The sequence below is a fragment of the Oncorhynchus tshawytscha genome, linkage group LG03 (genome assembly GCF_018296145.1).
Source record: "Oncorhynchus tshawytscha isolate Ot180627B linkage group LG03, Otsh_v2.0, whole genome shotgun sequence".
NCBI lineage: Eukaryota > Metazoa > Chordata > Actinopteri > Salmoniformes > Salmonidae > Oncorhynchus > Oncorhynchus tshawytscha.
Genome location: NC_056431.1, coordinates 27,913,500 through 27,938,776, shown reverse-complemented (window position 1 = coordinate 27,938,776; position 25,277 = coordinate 27,913,500). Strand labels below are relative to the sequence as shown.

At 41.1% G+C, this 25,277-nt stretch overlaps 2 protein-coding genes across 5 annotated transcripts; one reads left to right on the top strand and one right to left on the bottom strand.

The window, feature by feature from the left end:
* On the bottom strand, positions 1 to 12,094 carry LOC112232505 (dual specificity protein kinase Ttk-like). 4 transcript variants are annotated; one of them, XM_042313537.1, is made up of 25 exons: positions 11,999 to 12,094; positions 8,543 to 8,635; positions 8,185 to 8,407; positions 7,517 to 7,623; positions 7,085 to 7,228; positions 6,758 to 6,869; positions 6,531 to 6,615; positions 5,872 to 5,981; positions 5,699 to 5,780; positions 5,432 to 5,540; positions 5,021 to 5,243; positions 4,797 to 4,903; positions 4,557 to 4,700; positions 4,176 to 4,342; positions 3,819 to 3,958; positions 3,228 to 3,360; positions 2,947 to 3,039; positions 2,610 to 2,767; positions 1,882 to 2,033; positions 1,622 to 1,746; positions 1,438 to 1,512; positions 1,122 to 1,298; positions 916 to 1,015; positions 697 to 782; positions 1 to 609 (listed from the first exon to the last, which is right to left on the bottom strand). In XM_042313537.1, the coding sequence occupies exons 1-25, from the start codon at positions 12,000 to 12,002 to the stop codon at positions 523 to 525; spliced, it is 3,036 nt and encodes a 1,011-aa protein (XP_042169471.1). In that variant the 5' UTR covers positions 12,003 to 12,094; the 3' UTR covers positions 1 to 522. The 4 variants fall into 4 exon arrangements, with proteins under 4 accessions (XP_042169471.1, XP_042169483.1, XP_042169477.1 ...); XM_042313549.1 differs by lacking the exon at positions 11,999 to 12,094 and adding an exon at positions 9,035 to 9,177; XM_042313543.1 differs by lacking the exon at positions 11,999 to 12,094 and adding an exon at positions 9,035 to 9,175 and having other exon boundaries at positions 8,543 to 8,650.
* On the top strand, positions 12,094 to 25,277 carry LOC112232538 (receptor-binding cancer antigen expressed on SiSo cells). The gene is made up of 6 exons (XM_024399576.2): positions 12,094 to 12,182; positions 12,481 to 12,559; positions 12,780 to 12,932; positions 13,552 to 13,659; positions 16,381 to 16,475; positions 24,702 to 25,277. Exons 1-6 carry the CDS (start codon positions 12,100 to 12,102, stop codon positions 24,817 to 24,819), a joined length of 636 nt encoding a protein of 211 aa, XP_024255344.1. The 5' UTR covers positions 12,094 to 12,099; the 3' UTR covers positions 24,820 to 25,277.

The following is a 25,277-nucleotide window of genomic DNA, read 5'->3' as shown; positions in this document are numbered from 1 at the left end:
TAAACAAACATCAGTTAGCTAGTTTATTTGAGCATTTTTTTGCAGTTACATGCTTGAGAGTACAGTAAAATGTGTAAAGTAAAGAAACACAAAAAATGTCAGTCTAAAAAAAGAAAGAAAAAAGTTTAGATTCGTATCTGTCAAGATGCAAGCAAGGGGAAGTCATGAGGACATAAAACATGGAGATAGTAGAGCGCTGTAGGGCAGATATGGACCCCGGCTTAAAAAGCTTCCTTCTTTCCTCTCATCCTCTGTGTCAGCACTGATCTGACATACTTGGATAAAATAAAAGTAAAGGTTCCACTTCAAAGCTTTCACCAATCCAGACATGTCAGATCAGTGATTACTTCAAGGGGAAGGAAGGATACATTTTCAAACAAGGCCAGTGTACTGCCAAGCAGGATGTATTTTTCAGGTTGTGCTGAAGCATGGGTAAAGCACGACTTAGACTATAAATGGAGTCCCATCTGCTGACACCTATGGTTTTTTTTAGGCCATCAGTGGAGCATCTACATGGCCAGATCACATCTTCCAGTTGAGCAGGCTGGATGACTTTACACACCCTGCAGCATCCAGTTTTCGACCACTGTTGCACATTTTCGCCAAGTTCTGTCGATTGCAGAGAAGACGCCAGTCAGTTAAAAGCAAATGACAATAAGATGAATATTATTGAAATTCACACATTGTTATGCTCACATTAGTTGCCCTGGCAATGCTGTTGGGAGACTGTAAGGCAGCGAGCTCATTGAGGATCCTCTTCAGATCGTTATTGTCAGGAGGTGCTGAAAGGAGATATAGAAGACAAAATTACATTTGTTGCAATTCTTTTTCTTATTAATAAAATATAATAAAAAACACTTGGTATTATGGCAGGTATAAGTTAAAAATATGCATAATGTGTGGACATTTATGTACCTGGCACAGGTGACTGTTGCTGAGACTGAAGCTTTAGGTATGAATGCTCCAGCAGCTCCACGATGGAAATCCGCTCTCTTGGGTTTCGTACCAAGCACCTCTGGTGGTAGAAAAACAAAACAAAAAACATATCCCCATCAGATCCATGTAATTCACAGTAAATCAAAACTCAACCAAAAAGCCAAATACATAGCGGAATCACTCACCTTCAACACATCTAGCAGATCCTTCTCTGCAATGTCAGGGAACTCTATCTCATGGGTCGGGTCAATGATGGCGTGTAGCTTGGTGATCTGGTTGGTGATGGTCTGGAATGGAGTCTTCCCATAGGTCATGCAGTACATGATGCAACCAAGGGACCACACATCACCTTTAGTACTAATCTATGAATCAAAGAAACAAAAATATTTATTATACATCATTTCACATGCATATACTTCCAGCATTGATACAAATGAGTCCATATGGAATATGCATGTAATTAAAAATACATTGTTTTGGAAGGACGGGACATCAGCTCACCTTAAACCGTGCCTTCCCTGGCTGGGATGAAGTGTCTTTGATGGCTTCAGGGGGCATGTAGTTCAAGGTCCCCACCTGTGTTTTGGATATTTTTCTTGAAGATCAATATCCTTATTTTGGCAAGCTTCTGGTTATGCATACATACATTATGAACTACAGTTGGAGATGGGGGTTGTGCTCTTACCTGAGAATCTTTCATAATGCTTGTCACATCAGGCTGGATGCGGTTTGCAATGCCAAAGTCGATCAATTTCAGCGAGGCATTCACAATCACAAAATTGGCAGGCTTCAAGTCACTATGGACAATACCTACACACAAAAAAGTAACTGAAAAAACTAAAAAAGATTCTTATAGAGCGCAATGTTTGGGTATGAGGAACTTAGAAAACAATTGTTACTGATGAAGAGAGATACAGAGTTCAAGACAGATGGAGAGATAATAACCATGTTTGTGGATGGTCTGGACTGCCTCCAGCATATTCTTCCAGTAGAACTTCCTCTCCAGCGGGTTGACAGTTTTACGGTTCCGTAGCCAGGTGTTGAGGTCCAGGTTACCACATTCCATTAGCATGTAGATGTAGCTGTTGGTTATTTCACTGGAACACAAGAGAACTCGACTGATAAAATGCACTGCTCACTGGGAATCCCATGACATGTATAGTGGGATGGAACAGAGGACCACAATCGAAATACATTGTGTTGGGCCCTCCCGAGTGGCACAGCGGTCTAAGGCAGTGCATCGCAGTGTTGAGGCGTCACTACAGCCCGGGGTTTAATCCCTGCAAGCTGACTTCACTTGTCAGTTGAACGGTGTTTCCTCTGACACATTTGTGCGGATGGCTTCCAGGTTAAACGAGCAGGTGTTAATAGTGCAGGTTAGCTAGCGGGTCATGTTTTGAAGGACGCACGACTCGACCTTCGCCTCTCCCGTTTGGGAGTTGATACAACATCGATGAGACAAAAAAAATGTCAAACTTAAATAATAGATTTATGTTGTTATCATTCCTTTTTTTATATGTAGGCCATATGACTATGTATTTTATTTTTATGTATGTATCAGTACCACCAGTTTTTGTGTTTTGGATGTATAGTGTATGCATTTTTATAAAAATCCAAATAATTTATTGCTAGACCCTAGCGGAATAAGTCAGTAGCAAACACTGAACACTCACTAATCATACAGCTTGATGATCTGATCACTGTACTGCTGCAGGTGATTGAGATGCTCGATCTCATTCTTGTAGCTCTCCACTGTCTGGGGATCAGCCTCCTCCAGGTTCACATACTTCACAGCAAACAGCTGATTCCGTTGGTCCAGAACCTGGTACACCTGAAATGACAGAGGACCTACCATCAAACCAGCTGGCTAATCGGCCATCCAACCACCTGTAGTACTTCCCTGGTATCTTAAAATGTCCAACAAGTAACTGTCTTTCGTTTTCCGTTGCACAAGGTTTTTGAGAGCTTTTGTTACATTGTGCCTTAATGAACAAGACAACTGGACCCTACCTTACTGGATCCACCTCGGCCAATCATTTTCAGGACGAGGAACTGTTTGCCTTTTATCACGATGGACTCGTTTGAGAGAGCAGTGGTGGAACCCTGAAGTAAGGGACAAGTGCAGAGTCATTCAACCATCAAGTTCACATTTCATTTGACATAGGCCTTTAACTTAAACAGAAAACTCACAAATAGAGAACATAACTAGCTAGGGACATGAGTTAGTTCCTCCTGACCTGACTGCGTCTCAAGTGATCAGGGAAATCCCATGGATGGCGTTTGTGGTTTACCTGGTGGGTCTGTTGGGCATAGGACACCTGGCTGAGGGGGGTGCACGGCTGCTGCTGGGCAGGGCCGGCTTTATGGGCTGCTGAGAGAGGGGCCGCAAACGGGGGGTTCCTCTTGACCACGGGGGTAACGTAACTGAGGAAAAAAGGGAATTGAAATGTCAAAGAAAGTCCTATTTTCTGCACCACTGCTTCCCATCTTTCCTCTTGATTCCAAGACGAAACACACTCAGATCTCACCACACTGTCTGCCGTGACTGTTACTTAAGCCACGTCACAGGATGGATGACAGTCTTAACTTTGAACTATGCCAGTTCAGATTAAAATATGCTCATTTTTCAAGAGGTAGTTCTCAAAGTAACCTTTTCAAAGTAACTTTAGTTAAACAAAATATATATTTTTTATTGAGGGTAGCTTTACTGTAGCGCAGCTTCTTGCAGTGGGAAGTAATATTTTCAGGTTAGCTTCCCCAACACTGACAATACCATTTCCTAATATATCTCAAGAGCTGAAATAGAATCATTAGATTATGGTGATTAGGATCATTGCACAAGAGCTTTTATGTCAGATACATGTCCACTCCAGCCCCCTCACCAGTTGGCCCTGGGGTCTTTGTAGTTGGGCGTCTGGCAGGTGACGGGTGGGTTGAGTCTGGACGGGAGAGGGAGGGATGGGGTGGGCAGAGAGTCTGCCAGACGTGGAATGGGTCTGAGATCAGGAGGGGTGTGCTTCTCCTGATGACGACCAAAAACACACACAGATAAACCCAAAGGTTAAAATAGAAGAATCCAAATGAAAACAAGTGTTAAGTGTCAAAACAGAGGCAAAAAGAGAGACAGAAATGTAGTTAACTCAGCCATAAGAATGAACAAACTAAATTGGAGTTTGATGCTAGCACTTTTCATGTTGATGACACAGTAGTAACACCAAAAATAAAATAGCAAGCCAAACCTCTGGAGACACGACTCGGCTGACACGGGCTGGCATTTTCCACCCTGAAGACAGCTCCATGCTGGAGGGTTTGGGCTGTGTCTGGCTCAGAGGTAAACGGGCGGGAATCTCCAGCTCCCTCTCTCTACCATAGTTTGACAGACTCAATGACCCGTGGGACTGTGGCTCTGTAAAAAGAAACACGTATAAAGAATCTATTCAACTAAAACTTACATCAGGTTTGCAAGCTTGAAGCCATTATCACTTTGTAGTCAGGATGAACAGGGTCATGTTCATTAGGTACCAAACAGGAGAAAACAGAGGGACTACATTTTCCATTGCAATGCCCTAACGAACACCACCAAGACATAGCATAATTGACTAAATTTAAATGAAACCTACCTGGGACACTCTCTCGGTCTTCTGCGGGGAGAAACTGGTAATTCCCGACTTTTAGCTTCTGCATTGCCGTCTCAATTAGTTCAGTGGGCTTTGCGTTCACCTGAAGGGCTTTCTGTAGTATTGAGGTGCCTTTCTTGACCTGACCTATTGGAAGAATATGAACAAAAATCTCTTTAGTATCAGAACTCTATATTACGCACAATCGTTTATGTAAGATACAAATACAAATGGGCAATCTACCTTGAGCCACCTCAAACTGAGCATGTGCTATGTGCACAAAGGCAAAGCCTTTGCAGTTGGATCTCACAACGATGAAGTTGTCCCGAGCATCATCTGGATCATCAATACTACAGAGGACATTTTTAGACAGCCATCAAACCAACAAACCAATTCTAGAACACTAGAAACACATCTGAATACATGCATGTTTTTTTATTTACAAAAATATCCTTTAGTACACTCACCCTTTGAGTTCGGCAAATCGGACCAGCATCTTGGCATAGCTTTCGTTTTTGCTGTACATTCCCAATGGCAGTCTGGAGAAGACTCTGGAATAGCAGTCCTTCAGCTTTAGGAGAAGGTTGGTGTCCGTCTGAGGATTGCCCCTCTTCTCCAGCTTAGTCAGATAGAGCCGGCAAGCCTCAGGGGAGTTGGAACCGATTATCTGGTTTATATGGTCAGTGGTATCTACCATTGAAACAGCAGAGAACATATGAGTGAGGAACTTTTTTTTCCCTCACAAGTTTACCAATCGGTTAGTGAGCACCTCTTTGAATATGTGGGTGTGCACCAACTAATGCTTTTCACTAAACAAGCTTTTTGTACCGTCAACTACTAGGTCAAAATGGCTTCACTTCAATGTAAACGGTTTTCACCTTCCACCCTAGTGGCATCTCTCCTGTCTTGCCTGTGCAGCAGTGTCGTGGTGGAGTCTACCATTCCCATGTCCTCCCATGGGCGTGGCTCAGGGCTAATGATCGGTGTCTGAGAGAGCACATCAACAACAAATCAATCCAATCAACTCGTCTTTAAAATAGGATTATGTGAGATATCATATGCTCTGCTCTCCATGTTATTTCAACAACCCCCCCCCCCGCAATCTATAATTACAACTGAAACAGTGGGGATTTTCATTCACAGACCTTTAGATTGAGGAAGTCTCCATCTTCAACACGCTTTTGGGCTGAGGACAAGGTAAACATGGCACTTGAACCAGATGTTTGCCTAAAAGAAAGTTCCATTCATCAGTTTAGGCTTTGTAATCCTGTGTTCTGAACGTGTTTCCTTGAAATAGGTAAAAAATAAAAATGCTTACCTGGACAAGCTACTTGGGATGAGAGCCTCCCTCCTCTTCACCTGTCTTCCATCACTGTCATCATCATCCATTTCATAGATAGAGCGATGGACTACAGGCACTCTCCCTGGCTAGAAGGGCAGGATAATAACGAACAAGAGATGATTTAAAGCCAGAGAAGTGATGGGGGGGGGGAACTACTTTAAAACTAGGGCTCACAATATGATATTCTCACGATACTTAGGTACCGATACGACATGTATTGCGAATCTCACGATTCTATATGTATCGCGATTCGATACTGCGATTTTATTGCGATTTGATGTTCCTAACATATTGCTCACTATATGTCTGCTGCAGAGACAAGAGAGCCATAATGAAAACAAGGTTTGATCAGGCATGAAAATAAAAGTGCGAACATGTTGGCTAACAATTTAAAAAGATGGAGAACAAGCTACAGGATGAAAAATACCCAGGTTTTGGCAGAGATACAACCAACTGGCGCTAGCTAACGCTACCTAGCAAAAAACACAATCGATACATGGAGTCAAAGTATCGATACAATATCGTCCAAAGTAATATTGCGATATGCAACTGTATCAACCCCCCCCAACACTATTTAAAACTACTACTAATAAAAACGAATGTAGAATCTTTAAAAGACTAAAATCAAACTTTACTATGCCAACGGCTCTCTTTCGTTGAGACCCAGACCTCCAAGCTGGAGCCTGGTCCTCTAGGGGTCCATTCCGTGGTTCCATTGTTCTAAGGGAATGAGAAGAACAGTGTCAACAACAAAAATTTCACGAGACAGAATAGAAGAATGTAAATCCAAACAGAGAGAAGCTTGGTGTGAGAACATGGCACTGTAAAAAAATACACAAAAAAAAAACACTTGTTTTTTTACCCCGAAGAAAATATACTGGAGAGCTGCAAGTCGCCTGTACCGTCAGAGTCTCTGGAGACTTTGCGAAATTCTTTGCCATTTTTTGCAGAACCATTTATATTATAAGTTGAGACTGAAAGAAAAATTGTTTTAACAACACATTAAGACAATCAATATACAGTACTAAAACCCTAAAGTAGCATAATAGTGATTTCATTCAAATCTAGGGTGAAGAAACATGTTCATGTATTATACTATTTTTTGTTTTTGACAGTTTAAAAAAAGAGAGAAAATGGGCTTCCGGTTAATACTGATCTCAAATGGGATTGGAAATTGGACATAACTAACCTGGTACATTTTCCTTATCCTCAGAGGAAAGAAGTTCTGCTTTGCCCAGTGTCAAGTTCTGCATAGCAGCCTCCAGCAGGTCATTGGGTTTGGCATTCAGTTCAATTGCCCTCTGAAGTATCCAAGTACTTTTCTTTGTGTTGCCTTTTGAGATGGGATAGTAAAGAAATAAGAATCTTACTGACTAGATACCAATAATACCTTCCTGCAGCAGTATGGAGTTCCTGAATGGGAGTTTCACAGATTGGACTGATGCATTCATCATTGGCATGATATGAGTAACATGTTAGAGATTCAATAGTTGTATTGGGTGAATATGAAAAAGCTGGTAAAACCATGGAGCCAAAGTTGAATAAATAACCCAAATTGTGTTGCCTGTGTGTATAAATCATCTATGCCAGTCGAACCAAAGATAGTTGTACATCTCTCTACCTTGAGACAGTTCAAACTGAGCGTGTGCAATGTGGACAAAAGCGAAATCCTGGCAGTGTGTAGTCGCAACATTGAAGTTGCCCTCTGCCCCACTGGGGTCTTGAATTCTGAAAGAAATTAAAGGACTCATTCGACAATGTGAAGGAAATAAATAAATACCAAAAGGTTGTCGGTTAAAGGGGCAATCTGGGATTGGTACATACATTTTTAGACTTAAATTCTGAAATAAGCCATTGGTTTTTTTGAATAAAATAATTTACCAGTATAAATGCCTCCAGAGCTTAGTTCAACTGTCAGAATCCGTCAGAGACCTCAACATCTAAACGTATTTCACTTCCATTATTTGTAAACCATGTAATTGTAAACAAACACTGAATAGCTTCAACATATGGATAGAACTATTATTTTGAGCTCATGGATGGTCAGTCCTTGCATCTGTGAATTTGAGAATGGTTACCTTTTTGCTAGCCTTATCACTCAGCTGTTAACCAAAAAGTGGCAATGTGGCCACTTTGTAGTTTTCCCAAATCCTAGATTGCCACTTTAATATTATTAATACACACCACACTTTGTATTTAGCCGATGTAGCTACGTACAGTCAACAGAGGAACATGTTGCAAAACAAAGCTCAAGCCTCTCATGGTACAGCATGATCATGGTTCACTCACACATTCAGCTCTGCAAATCTGACCAGCATTTTGGCATAGCTCTCATTTTGGCAGTGTTTTCCCAGTGGCATAGTTGAGAATACACGGGTATAGAAGTCTGTAAGCTTTGTGAGATGACTAGCATCCAAGTGAGGGTCTCCTTTCTTCTCCAAGACCATCAGATATGCGAGACACGTTTCAGGCGAATTGGAGCCAATGGCCTGGTTGATATTATCAGTGTCATCTGCATGAAAATGGGAGGAAAAAAAGACAGTGAGTGACCGTTTGCAAACTCAGTGGTCTTATATGGGCATATCATTATGTACAATATATGAGGCATGTTGTCTTCGCCATGGAACGAATTAAATGGTTTTATTACCTTCGATTAGACATCTTGTTTTAATTCGGTCGAGCTTCTGACACAACATGGCAAGTTGGTGCTGTCTGTCGGTATGTTCCTCCTCCAACATCGCTGCAAAGAATGTAGCTAACGTCACCGTCGATAAGTTAGCTAATGGATATTGAGGCAGTTACTGACTGTAAGCCTAGCTAGCTATTCACACATATGACATCTACGCTATAGTGCGATATATACTCCTGATGTGTGAATCAACAAGCATACAACGGACCCTGATGTAAATAACCAGCTCGCTGGGATATGTGTTGCTAAATTAACGTCCTTAGCTAGCTAACCATTTGCATCTCGTCTAGCCAAAGAAAAGCTAGCTTAGCTAATAACGCGTTAGCTACTAGTTCTAGCTAGTTAGCTACCGGATTATGGCGTATGCCGTAGCACAAAGATTTGCAAGGAAACAAAGCTATAAAGAAATCAAAATCACAAAATCGCACATTAGATTAAAACGCATCTCACCTTTTTATCAAATGTAGTTTCACGTGAAATAATTACACTTCCCAGCTAAAAAAAAAAACCAACAACGTCAGTCTGTCTGTTTATAACACACTTTCAAATCTACCACGTCCAAGTACTTCGTCAGCTCATTGGCCAGTTTGTATGGATGACTACGCCCCAAATATTCAAAATACTTCGCCCACTTCGATTAAAATAATTTGTAATTTTGTAATTATGGAATTGCTCAAATGTACTTAAGTATCAAAAGTAAAAATATAAACCATTTCAAATTCCTTACATGTTCTATTGACGGATAGCCAGGGGCACACTCCAACACTCAGTAATATGTGTTGGAGTAAAAAGTACATGATTTTCTTTAGGAAAGTCGTGAAGTAAAAGTTGGCAAAAATATAAATAGTAAAGTACAGATAGCCCAAAAAACGACTTTAAGTGGTAATTTCAAGTATTTGTACTTAAGTACTTTACACCACTGGTTAATGGTCCTAATTGTTTTACTCATAATAAATCCATAGTTTGCCTGGGTGACATTTATACTTTTATTAAACAAATGCGTTTTTTTTATGCCTATAACATTTCACAGAACAGCTCAAATAAAGCCAAAGTCCTATGATATGTTCTACCACTGGGGGGCAGAAGGCCAACGCCTACCATAGCCCAGAGATACTTAGTGTGCCTCTTGCCCCGGCTTTGGTTCCACATCCTCTCCCCAGTTTCAAGATGGCAGCCATGAGGCAATGAAGAAGCGACAAATATTTATGGAATAAATAATGAGAACGGATGCTAGGTAGCAGCTGTTAGACACATATGCTTGTGATATGACTGGTGTCATTATTGCAAGTGTATTGTTTCGAGAGTGAAATTTACAAGGAAAAATACGTTGCATATCGGTATGCTGTTTTGCTAAGTTAGCGCTAGCTAGCTAAACACATGAATTCTGGGGACGACCACATCTGATTCGACAGCTGTCAGCTAAGCAAGTATATTGAGCTGTACGGTGAGTGTCTGTATTTTAACAATGAACACACTGTCTATATCCGTTTCAGACCCCCAAAAATATATCTAACGTTACCTAGACTTGATTAGAATGCCGCGTTCAGAACAACTGGGAACTCTGAAATCTCAGACTTAATTGCGTCCAAAACAACTCGGAATCCAGAAATAAACGATCTTCAATGGAAAATCGATATGAACCGTAATCCAACTCGGATTTCCAACTCGGGAACTCGGACCTCTTTCTTGAGTTTCGACTTTCCGACCTGCATGATTTGAGCTCGTATTTGTATGAGTTCTCAGTTGTTTTGAATGGGTGCATTAGATGATGCAGAAATTGAGCCCCACGGTGGTCTCATAATATCCATAAAACCTAGCGTTCAAACAGGGAAATGGTTCCAATAGTTCTTCAAACAGAAATTTTACCCATAGAGATTTTCGAAACAGTTCATTAAGGGTTGTTTCGTGTAGGCTTACCCTGGCGTGACGTTTTGATAACCATGGAAATCTCTCGGACAATGTGACTTATCAATACATTTATTTTTTAACCATTATTTAACTAGGCAAGTCAAAACAAATTATTATTTACAATAACGGCCTACCAAAAGGCCTGTGTGGACGGGGGCTGGGATATAATTAAGACAAAACACTTCACGACAAGAGACAACTACATAAAGAGAGACCTTGCTGACAACAGCATGGTAGCAACATGGCAGCAGCACAACATGGCACAAACATTATTGGGCACAGACAACAGCACAAAGGGCAAGAAGGTTGAGACAACAATACATCACGCAAAGCAGCCACAATTGTCAGTAAGAGTGTCCATGATTGACTCTTTGAATGAAGAGATTGAGATAAAACTGTCCAGTTTGAGTGTGTTTTTGCAACTCGTTCCAGTCGCCAGCTGCAGCGAACTGAAAAGACAAGCGACCCAAGGATGTGTGTGCTTTGGGGGCCTTTAACAGAATGTGACTGGCGGAACGGGTGTTGTATGTGGAGGATGAGGGCTGCAGTAGATTTCTCAGATAGGGTGGAGTGAGCCCTAAGAGTTTTATAAATAAGCATCAACCAGTGCGTCTTGTGACAGATATACAGAGATGACCAGTTTACAGAGGAGTATAGAGTTCAGTGATGTGCCTTTGGGTACTCCCTTGGTGATGGGCAGTGGCTGAGACAGCGAATGTTCTGACTTTATACACTGCACTCTGAGAGTAGTTAGCAAACCAGGCCAAAGACCCCTCAGATACACCAATATTTCTTAACCGGCCCACAAGAATGGAATGGTCTACCGTATCAAAAGCTTTGGCCAAATCAATAAAAATAACAGCACAACTATTTACTCTCAGATTTGAAAATGCTAAGTAGCATCAAAGTAGACGACATGCTAAACTACAAATCCCTGCAAGCTCCTACACATCATCTCTAGCTGACACATTTGCTAACAGGCATTGTCAATTTAAAACTTGCACAAGACGGTTCACATAATTGCCCATTTAAAGAAATGTAGCCAATTTATTCATTACTACATTTAGCTAACATAGTTAATCCAGAGATGCTTACCTTTGCCTCGATTTGGCAGTCTCGTCCAGATCCTGGCATTTGTAGTTCTTTATGATGGCCACATTAGAAGCTAATTAGCATTTCATTTTTGGGGTTAAATACAGGCAGGTATTTTGTTAGTCACATTGTCCTAGAGAGATTTACACAGTTATCAAAATGTCACGCCAGGATAAGCCTACACGAAACGCAGCCCTTATTTTTTTTTAATATCTAAAATCCCTTATGGTAAACATTAATGGTGTAAAAACAATTGGAACCATTTCCCTGTTTGACTGCTAGGTTTTATGGGTATTATGACTCATACTGTGATACTTTTTAAATTGCCAGGAGGAAGTAGTAACCAGGAAGAAAATAGCTAGCTAACTTTCTAGCTATGCTAATGACAAAAGCTATTACAGCTAGCAAACTTACTCATTTATTTGATGGATGTTGATGACAGTCTTGCTTGAAAATTCTGATTATAAATCAAATTAGCTAATAATGGTATGTCCTCCTTTTAGCTCAGCTTCACCATGGCCATCTCTCAGTTTCGCCTTTTCAAGATTTGCACATGGCTTGCAACCTTCCTTTCATTCTTCAGAAGGTTAATATGCAGGTAAGGAACAACCATTATGTTGAATTGAAAGAAGCAAAACTGATCTAGAACCCTTTGCCGTGTCAGATTCGGTCAAATCTGACAGCCGTAGTCTGTAAGCTTTCCAGTCACTTTACTTAATGTTGAAATTAATGATATAGAATGCCATTCCTTGAGCACTACCAAATACATTAGCATAGAAATCAAATTCTATTTGCATGTGAAAATTGCTTCCCATGGAATGCCTTTGCTCTAAAAATGTCTGTTTTTGTGGTGGCCCACAGTTTTGACGGTAAGCACATTTCCTGTTTTGACATAGATCTGGGAGGTTGCGTAAGCTAAGTGGGGATCAGATATCTCTTCCAACGACGGTTGATTTTTCATCAGTACCCAAACCGGTCAGTGATATACAAGTTTATAAGATGCATCATGTTAGCAATAATATGCTGTAAGTGCTTAGTCGATTCGCTTTACATCCCTAACAAACCTTTTTCCCCCCTATTGTCATTAATTACATCATCAAGCATTTATTGTGCAACCAACAGTCAATTTTTACTTTGTGGCACACTTAAATCCTTTCTCTTTATTTTCATCATTATTTGACCAAACCCTGTGCAGGCAGAAATTGAAGAATGGAGCTCGTGGGATGAAGATGGTCCCACAAGTATCAAGATTGAGGGCGGTAATGGCAATGTGCCACCACAGTCCGGCGAGGAAGTGGAACCAGACTACTTCAAAGACATGGCTCCCACCATCAGGAAAACACAGAAAGTAGGCTGGGTCTTCATTTAAAGCTGAAATCTGTGCCACTGTTCGCCCCAGTGTCTTTTGTTGTTGTGTTTGTTTTGTTTAGTTGATGAAACTCAGGAGGGGAGTGTCAGACAGCATGATAAAAAAAAAATGCAGTACTGCACATACTCTAGTATTATATGTGCATGCAATGATGTCCAAGGGGGAAAAGGTGTTTGTTGTTTGACTTAACTTCTTTGTTGAAATATCCCAAATGGATGAGGCATTTTCACAAATTATGGATTCCAACTTAAAGTGCATTTCTCAACACTAATTAAAGGTAGACTCAGCAATATACTTTTACCAGAAGGGAGGAGCAGGGTAACTCCCAACACAAACATAAATTGTCTAAAGGGCGAGGCTGCACTGTACAACATTTTGTTTTCACCGAGCTATCACATGGCATGAGAGGGCTAAGCAAACTCCCGTGCACATGCACTGATGCTTAACAGTATTTGTTTTGGTGATGAAGAGTGCAGCCTCTTGCCTCACACTCTGTCGACAATATCGCTGGCCACACTGCTGCTTGTAGTCGCGCCATATCATATTGTTGAGTCTTAGTAGTTTTAACTTGTCTCTTTTCTCTCTGTCCCCACCCTAGATTGTACTGAAGAAGAGGGAGCCACTCAACTACGTGGTACCCGATGGCAGTGCGGGCTTCTCCAGCAGACTGGCAGCCACTCAGGACACCTCCTTCATTCAGCCATCTGTGAGTTTGTGTAGCATCGCCCAGAGTACAGTGCCTATAGAAAGTTTACACCCTCTTGAGCTTTTTTTCTCACATTTTGTTGCCATAAAATGTAATCTAAAATTAGATATTTTTTTTAGACAGCGCAGCTGTTAATAATTTGGAATGAGATTCTAACAACTTTACACAACTCTTAGGGCAACAAACTCAGCAAAAAAAGAAACGTCCCTTTTTTAGGACCCTGTCTTTCAAAGATAATTAGTAAAAATCCAAATAACTTCACAGATCTTCATTGTAAAGGATTTAAACACTGTTTCCCATGCTTGTTCAATGAACCATAAACAATTAATGAACATGCACCTGTGAAACAGTCGTTAAGACACTAACAGCTTACAGACTGTAGGCAATTAAGATCACAGTTATGAAAACTTAGGACACTAAAGAGGCCTTCTACTGACTCTGAAAAACACCAAAAGAAATGCGTGAATGTGCCCTTAGGCATGCTACAAGGAAGCATGAGGACTGCAGATGTGGCCAGGGCAATACATTGCAATATCCCTACTGTGAGACGCCTAAAACAGCGCTACAGGACGGACAGCTGATCGTCCTCGCAGTGGCAGACCACGCCTGCACAGGATTGGTACATCCGAACATCACACTTGCGGGACAGGTACAGGATGGCAACAACAACTGCCAGAGTTACACCAGGAACGCACAATTTCTCCATCAGTGCTCAGACTTTCCACAATCAGCTGAGAGAGGCTGGACTGAGGGCTTGTAGGCCTGTTGTAAGGCTGGTCCTCACCAGACATCACCTGCAAGAATGTCGCCTATGGGCACAAACCCACCGTTGATGGACCAGACAGGACTGGTAAAAGTGCTCTTCACTGATGAGTCGCGGTTTTGTCTTACCATGGGTGATGGTCGGATTCTCGTTTATCGTCGAAGGAATGAGCGTCACACCGAGGCCTGTACTCTGGAGCGGGATCGATTTGGGGGTGGAGGGTCCGTCATGGTTTGGGGGCGGCGTGTCACAGCATCATCGGACTGAGCTTGTTGTCATTGCAGACAATCTCAAGATTTTGACCCCCCCCCCTTGTTCATGGACACATTATTCCATTTATGTTAGTCACATGTCTGTGGAAGTTGTTAAATTTAGTTATGCTCATACAAATATTTGCACATGTTAAGTTTGCTGAAAATAAACGCAGTTGACCGTGAGAGGACGTTTCTTTTTTTGCTGAGTTTATATCCATTGTTTTTGTTAAAATTGCTCAAACTCATAACATTTGGTTGGGGATCATTTACAGACAGCAATATTTAAACTTGGATTATTTTACGCCGATTAAAGTCAGGACTGAGACTAGACCACACAGGACACTCAGCACCTCTTGGAAAGCCATTCTGGTGTGTCTTTGGCATTAAAATGTGTGTAATTGTCTCGCTGAAAAAATGTATCTCAGGTTTAGGTTTACAGAAGACCGAGTCGGGTTTTCCGCAAACTTTTTTTATCCTGACAAACTCTGCAGTCCCTGCTGATGACAAGCATACCCATAAAATTTTGCCACCACATTACTTGAAAATATAGAGGGTTTCACTCTGTGTTGTATTGGATTTGACCCAATCCTGTAGTTTTTAATATTACTTATCAGCCTTGTTGCAAACATAATGGATCATTTGGAGTGGATTATTTCTTATTTTTAAATTGTATTTTTTTATAAAATGTACACAGGTGTATTTATTTCCACTTTGTCATACAGGCCAGTAATATGGAATGAATGCAATGTTGTTGCATTCAGTTTTCTGAAAACCTGACTGTGGGATAGACCCACTAGAAATACTTTTTAGTCCTGAATGAAATTTGCTTGAAAATCTGATACCAGTTTTTTGGGATATTGCTGTCCGTCAAAGATTTCCAACCAAATGTAACGAGCTTGAGCAATTTTGACGAAAACAATGGATTTATATTGCCCTAAGAGTTGTGCAAAATTGGTAGAATCTTATTCCAAGTTATTCACACACAGCTGTAATGGCTGCCAAAGGTGCTTCCACCAAGTATAGACTCAGGGGGGTGGAGAATTATCCAATTATGATATTTCAGTTTTGCTTTCTTTCCCTTAATTTGGAAAATGTTCTATAACTTTCACTTTAAAACTATGGAGTAGGTTGCCTTAATTGAATCTCTATCTCCTTGTACGGTGGATTAGCGGTACTTATTATTTTGATGAATACTGATTTTTGCAGGGGTGGTGTTTGAAGTTAGGGTGGGGTTTTTAACTTGAATGTTCTAATGCACACTGCTAATCTCTGAAATAGTTGTAAACCGGTGTCTTTTGAAAGGGGACGGGCTGGTGAGGGGCTTTGAGAGAGATGGTACTGCTCTATCCACTGTCCAGATTTCAAAACCTCAGCCACCAAAAAACGGAGCAGCTAGACAACGCCTGTCCAATTTCTTGTTTCAAGGATTACAGACCATCTCTCTATAGCAATATGAGGAAGTCTGAGTCTCTTTTTAGTTCACCATCTCAAATGTCTGTTTTAGTTGGACCAGTGCTCTGACATTGTTCATTCCCAGGAGTGCACAAGTCCTCCAGGGCCACAATTCTCTGTATTCATGTTGAATAAAGGTTTTATAGTGTTGTGAAGAATAGTTGCTAATGGAGATTAGGTCCCACTGCCATCCTATACTGTGTCAGCGACCGTGTCCTGACTGCATTCCTGTCCTCCTCCTCTGTCCCACAGTCTGAGCTTGGAGACATGGATACCTGGCATGAGGACGCCAACGCCTGGGAGGATGAGTCGTCAGATGCTGCCTGGGAGGCCGATTTGGTGCTCAGGTGATAGCATTTTTAATAATGTGAAGAGCAAGGGTATTCAAATCTTACACTACAGGTCCAGAGCCTGCTGGTTTTCTGTTTTACCTGACAATGAATTTCACCTAACTGGTGTCCCAGGTCTAAATCAGACCCTGATTGGAGGGGAAGAATGGGGGGGGAGCAGTGGAACTGGCTTCGACGTAGTCTGTGCGGGACTGATTTCTTCCTCCTGCTCCCAACTGCTATCCGCATAACTGGTTCTGAACCCAACCGCTGTCTTGTGATGTTATTTTAGGCGTATGTACGCAGCTCACTTCTCAGCCACAAGTGGCCCGTTTATATTAAGCTATCAGTAATAGTGGGCTATCAGCCAATATGCTAGACGTAGAGAGACTTGCACTTTCTCTTGAGCTATTTTTATAGCCTACCTTTTTAGAAGTGGGAGAATTTTCAGACTGAGACAAATATGGGTTAGAAATATGTATTTATAGGCAATGTAGTGAACAATAGCCTAATCATATTCATGTAGTACATTTCCTTGGAAAGATAACTGCCAGTGATTCTCCACCCATGCATTGGCAGCCTACTCTATTTCAATGAGACCACACATATACACTACATTACCAAAAGTATGTGGACACCTGCTCATCGAACATCTTTTCAAACTCATGGGCATTAATATGGGGTTGGTCTCCCATTTGCTGCTATAACAGCCTCTACTGTTCTTGGAAGGTTTTCCACTAGATGTTGGAACGTTGTTGAGGCTTCCATTCAGACACGAGCATTCGTGTGGTCGGGCATTGATGTTGGGCGATTAGGCCTGGATCGCAGTCGGCGTTCCAATTCATCCCAAAGGTGTTCAATGGGGTTGAGGTCAGAGCTCTGTGCAGGCCAGTCAAGTTATTCCAAACCGATCTCAACAAACCGTTTCTGTATGGACCTCGCTTTTTGCATGGGGGTATTTTCATGCTGAAACAGGAAAGGGCCTTCCCCAAAATATTGCCACAAAGTTGGAAGATCAGAATTGTTTAGAAATGTCACTATATGCTGTAGTGTTAAGATTTCCCTTCACTGGAACTAAAGGGCCTAGCCCGAACCATGGAAAACAGCCCCAGACCATTATTCCTCCTCCACTAAACTAAACAATTGGCACTATGAATTGTGGCAGGTAGCTTTCCCCTGGTATCCGCCAAACCCAGATGGGTCCGTCGGACTGCAAGATGGTGAAGCGTGATTCATCCCTCCAGAGAATGCGTTTCCACTGCTGCGGAGTCCAATGGTGGCGAGTTTTACACCACTCAAGCCGATGCTTGGTATTGAGCATAGTGATCTTAGGCTTGTGTGGTGCTGCTTGGCCATGGAAACCCATTTCATGATGCTCCCGACGAACAGTTCTTGTACTGCCGTTGTTTCCCTTGGCAGTTTGGAACTCGGTATTGAGTGTTGCAACTGAGGACAGACAATTTTTATGCGCTTCAGCACTGTGAGCTTCTGTGGCCTACCACTTTGCGGCTGAGCCCTTGTTACTCCCATCATATGGCGGTGGCATCATATGGCGGTGCCACTTTGAAAGTCACTGAGCTCTTCAGTAAGGCCATTCTACTGCCGATGTTTGTCTATGGATAATGCGTGGCTGTGTGCTTGGTTTTTATACACCTGTCAGCAACGAGTGTGGTGGAAATAGCAAAATCCACATACTTTTGTGTACGAGTCGTGCTTGATCTCACGCCCAACTAGATGAGAGATACATTGCTAAAGTTGAAGCAGCGAATTCTGAGTGTGTGTGAATGTGACAAAGATGTGCTTTTAATACAATAGGAAGGCCAACGCATACAAAGAAGAACGATGACCGTTTCCAAATAATCTGTGCAACAACATATAATTTAATCCAGAAGTCATCTGTCTGCCTACTCCCACCCACAGCATGAAAAAGGCTGACCTCACCGCAATGATCTCTGTCGGGACCCACAGGCAGCCCTCTACTTCGAGGTTCAGATTTGAGTTTGAGGGGTCTAGAGAATATTTTAAATGCAATTCCGTTTTTGAAAATATTTTTGAGACCTATACCATGTAGATATGGCTCCTGATATATTTGTGTATTGGGAATACATAGACTCTCAAGGATTCAGTTGAAGTCGGAAGTTTACATACACCTTAGCCAAATGCATTTACACTCAGTTTTTCACAATTCCTGACCTGATCCTAGTAAAGAATTGCCTGTCTTAGGTCAGTTACGATCACCACTTTATTTTAAGAATGTGAAATGTCAGAATAATAGTAGAGAATGCTAATTTCGGCTTTTATTGCTTTCATCACATTCCCAGTGGGTCAGAAGTTTACATGCACTCAATTAGTATTTGGTAGCATTGCTTTTAAAATTGTTTAACTTGGGTCAAACGTTTCGGGTAGCCTTCCACAAGCTTCCCACAATAAGTTGGGTGAATTTTGGCCCATCCTGACAGAGCTGGTGTAACTGAGTCAGGTTTGAAGGCCTCCATCCTCGCACATCCTTTTTCAGTTTTGCCCACAACTTTTCTATAGGATTGAGGTCAGGGCTTTGTGATGGCCACTCCAATACCTTGACTGTGTTTTCCTTAATCCATTTTGCCACAACTTGGAAGTATGCTTGGGGTCATTGGAAGACCCATTTGCGACCAAACTTTAACTTCCTGACTGATGTTTTGAGATGTTGCTTCAATATGTCCACATAATTTTCCTTCTCATGATGCCATCTATTTTGTGAAGTGCACCAGTCCCTCCTGCAGCAAAGCACCCCCACAACATGATGCTTCCACCCTGTGCTTCACGGTTGGGATGGTGTTCTTCGGCTTGCAAACCTCCCCCTTTTTCCTCCCAACATAACGGTCATTATGGCCAAACAGTTCTATAGACCAGAGGACATTTCTCCAAAAAGTATGATCTTTGTCCCCATGTGCCAAATCATAGTCTGGCTTTTTTTATGGAGATTTTGTAGCAGTGGCTTCTTCCTTGCTGAGCGGCCTTTAAGGTTATGTCTATAGGACTCGTTTTTACTGTGGATATAAATACGCTTTTACCTGTTTCCTCCAGCAGCTTCACAAGGTCCTTTGCTGTTCCAGGATTGATTTGCACTTTTCGCACAAAAGTACATTAATCTCTAGGAGGATGAACCAGACTTGTGGAGGTCTACAATTGGTTTTCTGAGGTCTTTGATGATTTCTTTTGATTTTCCCATGATGTCAAGCAGAGGCACTGAGTTAGTCGACTGGTCGATTGTTTGGGCAATAGGCTGTAGGTCGACTGAGATTTCTTTAGACGATCAGTAGCAAAACAAAATGAATCATGGTGTATAAGACACCTGTCAGATTTGCGCCTGTCTGAGTGGACTGTGTGGAGGCTGTGGGGATGGCACAGTCCATCACATTTGTTCTACTGGAAATGTATATGGTTATATTACGTAAGAACAGTGGTGCGACACTAATAACAATTATTATTTTATAACAAATGTGCTTTCTCCCGCGACAGCGGTCGCTCTCTGCGGAAACACATCAGTGCGCTGTTGAATTGGCGCCTTTTCCTAGGCTATGTGAGTAATATCAACGTTAAACAGCATATTGGTGTTGAAAACCAGTGGTGGCAAAAGTACCCAATTGTAAAAGATAACTTAAACCTCTTGATACTACCCATCCCGGGTCCGGGAGCGTTGTCATCAACTGACACTAATTAGCATAACGCAACGCACATAAATATTACTAGAAAATATTCCTATTCATGAAATCACAAGTGAAATATATTGAAACACATTTTAGCCTTTTGTTAATCACCCTGTCATCTCAGATTTTGAAAATATGCTTTACAGCCAAAGCATGACAAGCATTTGTGTAAGTTTATTGATAGCCTAGCATAGCATTATGCCTAGCTAGCAGCAGGCAACCTGGTCACAAATCAGAAAAGCAATCAAATTAAATCGTTTACCTTTGAGCTTCGGATGTTTTCACTCATTTGACTTCCAGTTAGATAGCAAATGTTCCTTTTTTCCAAAAATATTATTTTTGTAGGCGAAATAGCTCCGTTTGTTCTTCACGTTTGACTGAGAAATCGACCGGATATTACGGTCATGAAAACGCTGAAAAATATTCCAAATTAGCTACATAATATCGACAGAAACATGGCAAACGTTGTTTATAATCAATCCTCAAGGTGTTTTTCAAATATCTATTCGCTAATATATCAACCGGGACTGGTGGCTTCTTAGTAGGATAGAGAGAAACAATGGCCTTTACGCACAAAACAGAGAGACTTCAGCTGACCACTGACGCAATGTTGACGTTCAGGCTCATTTTTCAAAATAAAAGCCTGAAACTATGTATTGTGACACTAGACACATTAGGGAAGCCATAGAAAAATGAATCTGGTTGATATCCCTTTCACTGCTCAATAGGGACGCATAGGAACGCAGAGGTTTCTAAATAAGAGTCACTTCCTGATTGGATTTTTCTCAGGCTTTCGCCTGCAATATCAGTTCTGTTATACTCACAGACAATATTCTTACAGTTTTGGAAACTTTAGAGTGTTTTCTATCCTAAGCTGTCAATTATATGCATATTCTAGCATCTTGTCCTGACAAAATAGCCCGTTTACTTTTTGGGATGTTATTTTTCCAAAAATAGTGCCCCCTAGATTCAAGAGGTTAACGGTACTGTTTTTGTTGTATTTATTTTTTCGTATTAAATTCTTATTTTTTAGGATAGCTAGGGCACACTCCAAGACTCAGACATCATTTACAAACCAAGCATGTGTTTAGTGAGCCCGCCAGATCAGAGGCAGTAGGCTAACCAGGGATGTTCTTGTTAAGTACATGAATTAGACCATTTCCTGTCATGCATTCAAAACGGAACAAGCTCTTTTGGGTGTCAGGGAAATTGTATGGAGTAAAAAGTACATTATTTTCAATTCGGATGTAGTAAAGTAAAAGTTGTGTAAAATATAAATACCCCCAGAAATGAGAAGTTGTATTTTTACTTAAGCAATTTACACCACTGTTGAGAACAATGGTTGGTGACAGCAGCGGTGTTAGGAGACGAGAACAGCCCTTGCCTTAATTTTCTAAGAAAAGTGAGGCGATAGGAAACCCCAACTTAATTAGGTCTATAATCAATAGCCTAACTGTTAAATGTGTATGTGGTAAGAATAAGTATGTGAACCCTTTGGAAATACCTGGATTTCTGCATCAATTGGTCATAAAATTTGATCTGATCTTCATCTAGGTCACAACAATGGACACAGTCTGCTTAAACTGATAACACAAACAATTACACGTTTTCATGTCTTTATTGAACACACAGTGTAAACATTCACAGTGCAGGGTGGAAAAATATGTGAACCCTTGGTTTTAATAACTGGTTGACCCTCCTTTGGCAGCAATAACCTCAACCAAATGTTTTCTGTAGTCAGGAGGAATTTTGGACCTTTCCTCTTTACTAAACTGTATCAGTTCAGCAATATTCTGGGATGTCTGGTGTGAACTGCTCTCTTTAGGTCATGTCACAGTATCTCAATCGGGTTGAGGTCAGGACTCTGACTGGGCCACTCCAGAAGGTGTATTTTCTTCTGTTGAAGCTTTTCTGTTGGTGATTTGCTTCTGTGTTTTGGGTCGGTGTCCTGTTGCGTCACCCAACTTCTGTTGCGCTTCAATTGGCAGACAAAGAGCCTAACATTCTCCTGCAAAATGTCTTGATAAACTTGAATTCATTTTCCTGTCGATGATAGCTGGCTGTCCAGGCCCTGAGGCAGCAATGCAGCCCCAAACCATGATGCTCCCTCCACCATACTTTACAGTTGGGATGAGGTTTTGATGTTGGTGTGCTGTGCCTTTTTTTCCTCCACACATTGTGTTGTGTTCCTTCCAAACAACTCAACTGTAGTTTCATCTGTCCACAGAATATTTTGCCAGTAGCACTGTGGAACATCCAGGTGCACTTTTGCAAACTTCAGATGTTCAGCAATGTTTTGTTTTTTTTGGACAGCAGTGGCTTCTTCCGTGGTGGCCTTCCAAGAACACCATTCTTGTTTAGTGTTTTACGTATCGTAGACTCGTCGATAGAGATGTTAACATGTAACAAGTCTTTAGCTGACACTAGGATTCTTCTTAACCTCCTTGAGCATTCTGCGCTGTGCTCTTGCAGTCATCTTTGCAGGACGGCCACTTCTAGGGAGAGTAGCAACAGTGCTGAACGTTCTCCATTTATAGACCGTTTGTCTTACAGTTGACTGATGAACATCAAGGCTTTTGGTACTTTGGTAACCCTTTCCGGCTTTATGCAAGTCAACCATTCTTAATCTTAGGTCTTCTGAGATCTCTTTTGTTTGAGGCATGGTTTGCATCATGCAATGCTTCTTGTGAATAGCGAACTCAAATTTAGTGATTTAAAAAATGTATAGGGAACGGAAGCTCCTAACCAACATCTCCAATCTCGTCTCATTGATTGGGCTCCAGTTTAGCTGACTCCTGACCCCAATTAGCTTTTGGAGAAGTCATTAGCCTAGAGGTTCACATACTTTTTCCAACCTACACTGTGAATGTTTAAATGATGTATTCAATATAGACAAAAATACAATCATTTGTGTTATTAGCTTAAGCACACTATTTTTGTCTTGTTGTGACTTAGATGATCAAACTTGACTAATTTAAGCATAAATCCAGGTGATTCCACAGGGTTCACATCCTTGTGACTTCTTGCCACTGATTATTTAATCCATATATATCAACAGAAATAAGACAGATCCTGCTTTGATGCTTTTTTTTGTGTGTTTGTTTAATAGCCTGTCCATTCCGTCAGCACCAAGCCTCACGCAACCACATGTCAGATAAACAATTTCACATTCGTCTGTTTTTAATCTTTGCTATGCTGTCATAAAAGCTTTACACTTTTTCCCCCGTTAGAACAGCCTCTGGTATTATTTTATTGTTTATACTGTTCCAAATTGTCAGAAGAAATAATATTTGTAATAACACTTTTTTTTCTTGATCTCCTTATTGTTATTATTATTATGATCATCCTTATTATTATTATTATTATTATAAGTAATGTCATTATCATTAGTAAGTTTAAATAACATCCTTGTATAACCACCGTAGGCCTAAGAGTGCATCCTGTTTAGGCTTAATACGGTAACTTACTTAGGCCTGTATTTAAATACTTCTGTAGGCTACTGTATCCATTAATCATTCATTCATGTCATCACACAGCATACGAGTCATTCATGATTTGAGATGCAATCCAGCATTTTCGTTTTAAAATAAAGCATTCCTTGAGTAATTGGCGTAAACAATAAATAAACCGTTTCATTTTGGAAATTGCATTCATGAATGAATGCGACTGTTTTTGAGTCTTTGCTGTAATAAAGGCTTTACTAAAAAAAAACTTTTCTTGACCTCCAATATTGGAGTTTGTTATCCAAGTTATTGATGTGATTATGGTATAGGTCAGTCCCCAGTGGTCACACGCATGCGACGCATACATTTGTCACGTAAATAGAGCAAGGGTTGAGGGGAATAGGGAATGTTTTTCCTAAACAAATGAAGGATTTCGGTACCAGAACCTTTGTCAGAAATGGCTGTAATTATGTTGTAGCTTCAGCAAAAAAAATAAGCAATAGATTGATGTTCTGTGGTCACTGCAGCAGGGAGGTGAGTCACAGTCACTCACTGTAAAAAAAATGTAACCAGTGCCGCAAGTCTGAACCCAGCCCTACACAATCAAATCAAATGCGGTCGTACTCCCTTTAGTCATTTGTGTGTCTTTGAACTATTTCATCAAACGGTGTGCTTAAAGCATCAGCCAAGCTCAGTACATATAGTTGATTTGATTTAAAACACATAGGATGTGTCATTTTATGGGGGAAAACACGTTTAAAAATTTGGACCAGATGAATTGTCGGGGACAGCCCTAGTTCAATGTGACAATCCTGTCATGTTCAGTGTCCTATTACTGTCATATTGTCAAGAGATCTGCAAGTTTAGTTGTTATCCAGCAGGTGGCAGTATATTAAGAATGTTCAGCATAAAGTCAACATGAAAGAAAGGCATTATTTGCACACAGAAATTTCAGGGACTTCAGGGAAACTTGGTTGGCAGTACTTTTTGAGTTTTTTGTTTTTTCTCTCTCTACCTCCTGAACTATCACCTTTGCTCTCTCAAAAAGCTTAGTAATGAGGTTTGTTGCAATCCTTTAAACTCACACCTTTTTGTGTTTCCCTGTCTACCAGACAACAGAAGATGGCTGAGAGAGAAAAGCGTTCCATGGAGCAGCAGAGGAAGAAGATGGAGAAGGAGGTTCAAAGGATGATGAAGAAGGACCAGAAGATTGCGGTCAAGCTCTCGTAACGTTTTTTAGAGCACTCACCCCGTGAGCCGGAGGGCAAGAAAAGGAACACTTAGACAAACGTCATCACTCTATCCTCTAGTCATCTCCACACGAAGATCATCTCTACTCCACACAGCGGTCATTTTAAAAATCTCTGTCCACCAGCCATCATCAGAGACATGGCTTGGCCAGTGTGATGTTTGTTCAAAGACTGTTGCATTTAGCTTCCGGAAAGGCACAGCATACCTGGGATGTGTTCATTAGGGCACGCAACGGAAGTTTTTTTTATCTAACAAGTTCAGGAAGTCACCCCCTGTATCAGTTTATTTTTTTGGCCGAATGAACACTACCCTGATTTACAGTTGAAGTCGGAAGTTTACATACACCTTAGTCAAATACATTTAAACTCAGGCTTTCACAATTCCTGACATTTAATCCTAGTAAAAATTCCCTGTCTTAGGTCAGTTAGGATCACGAC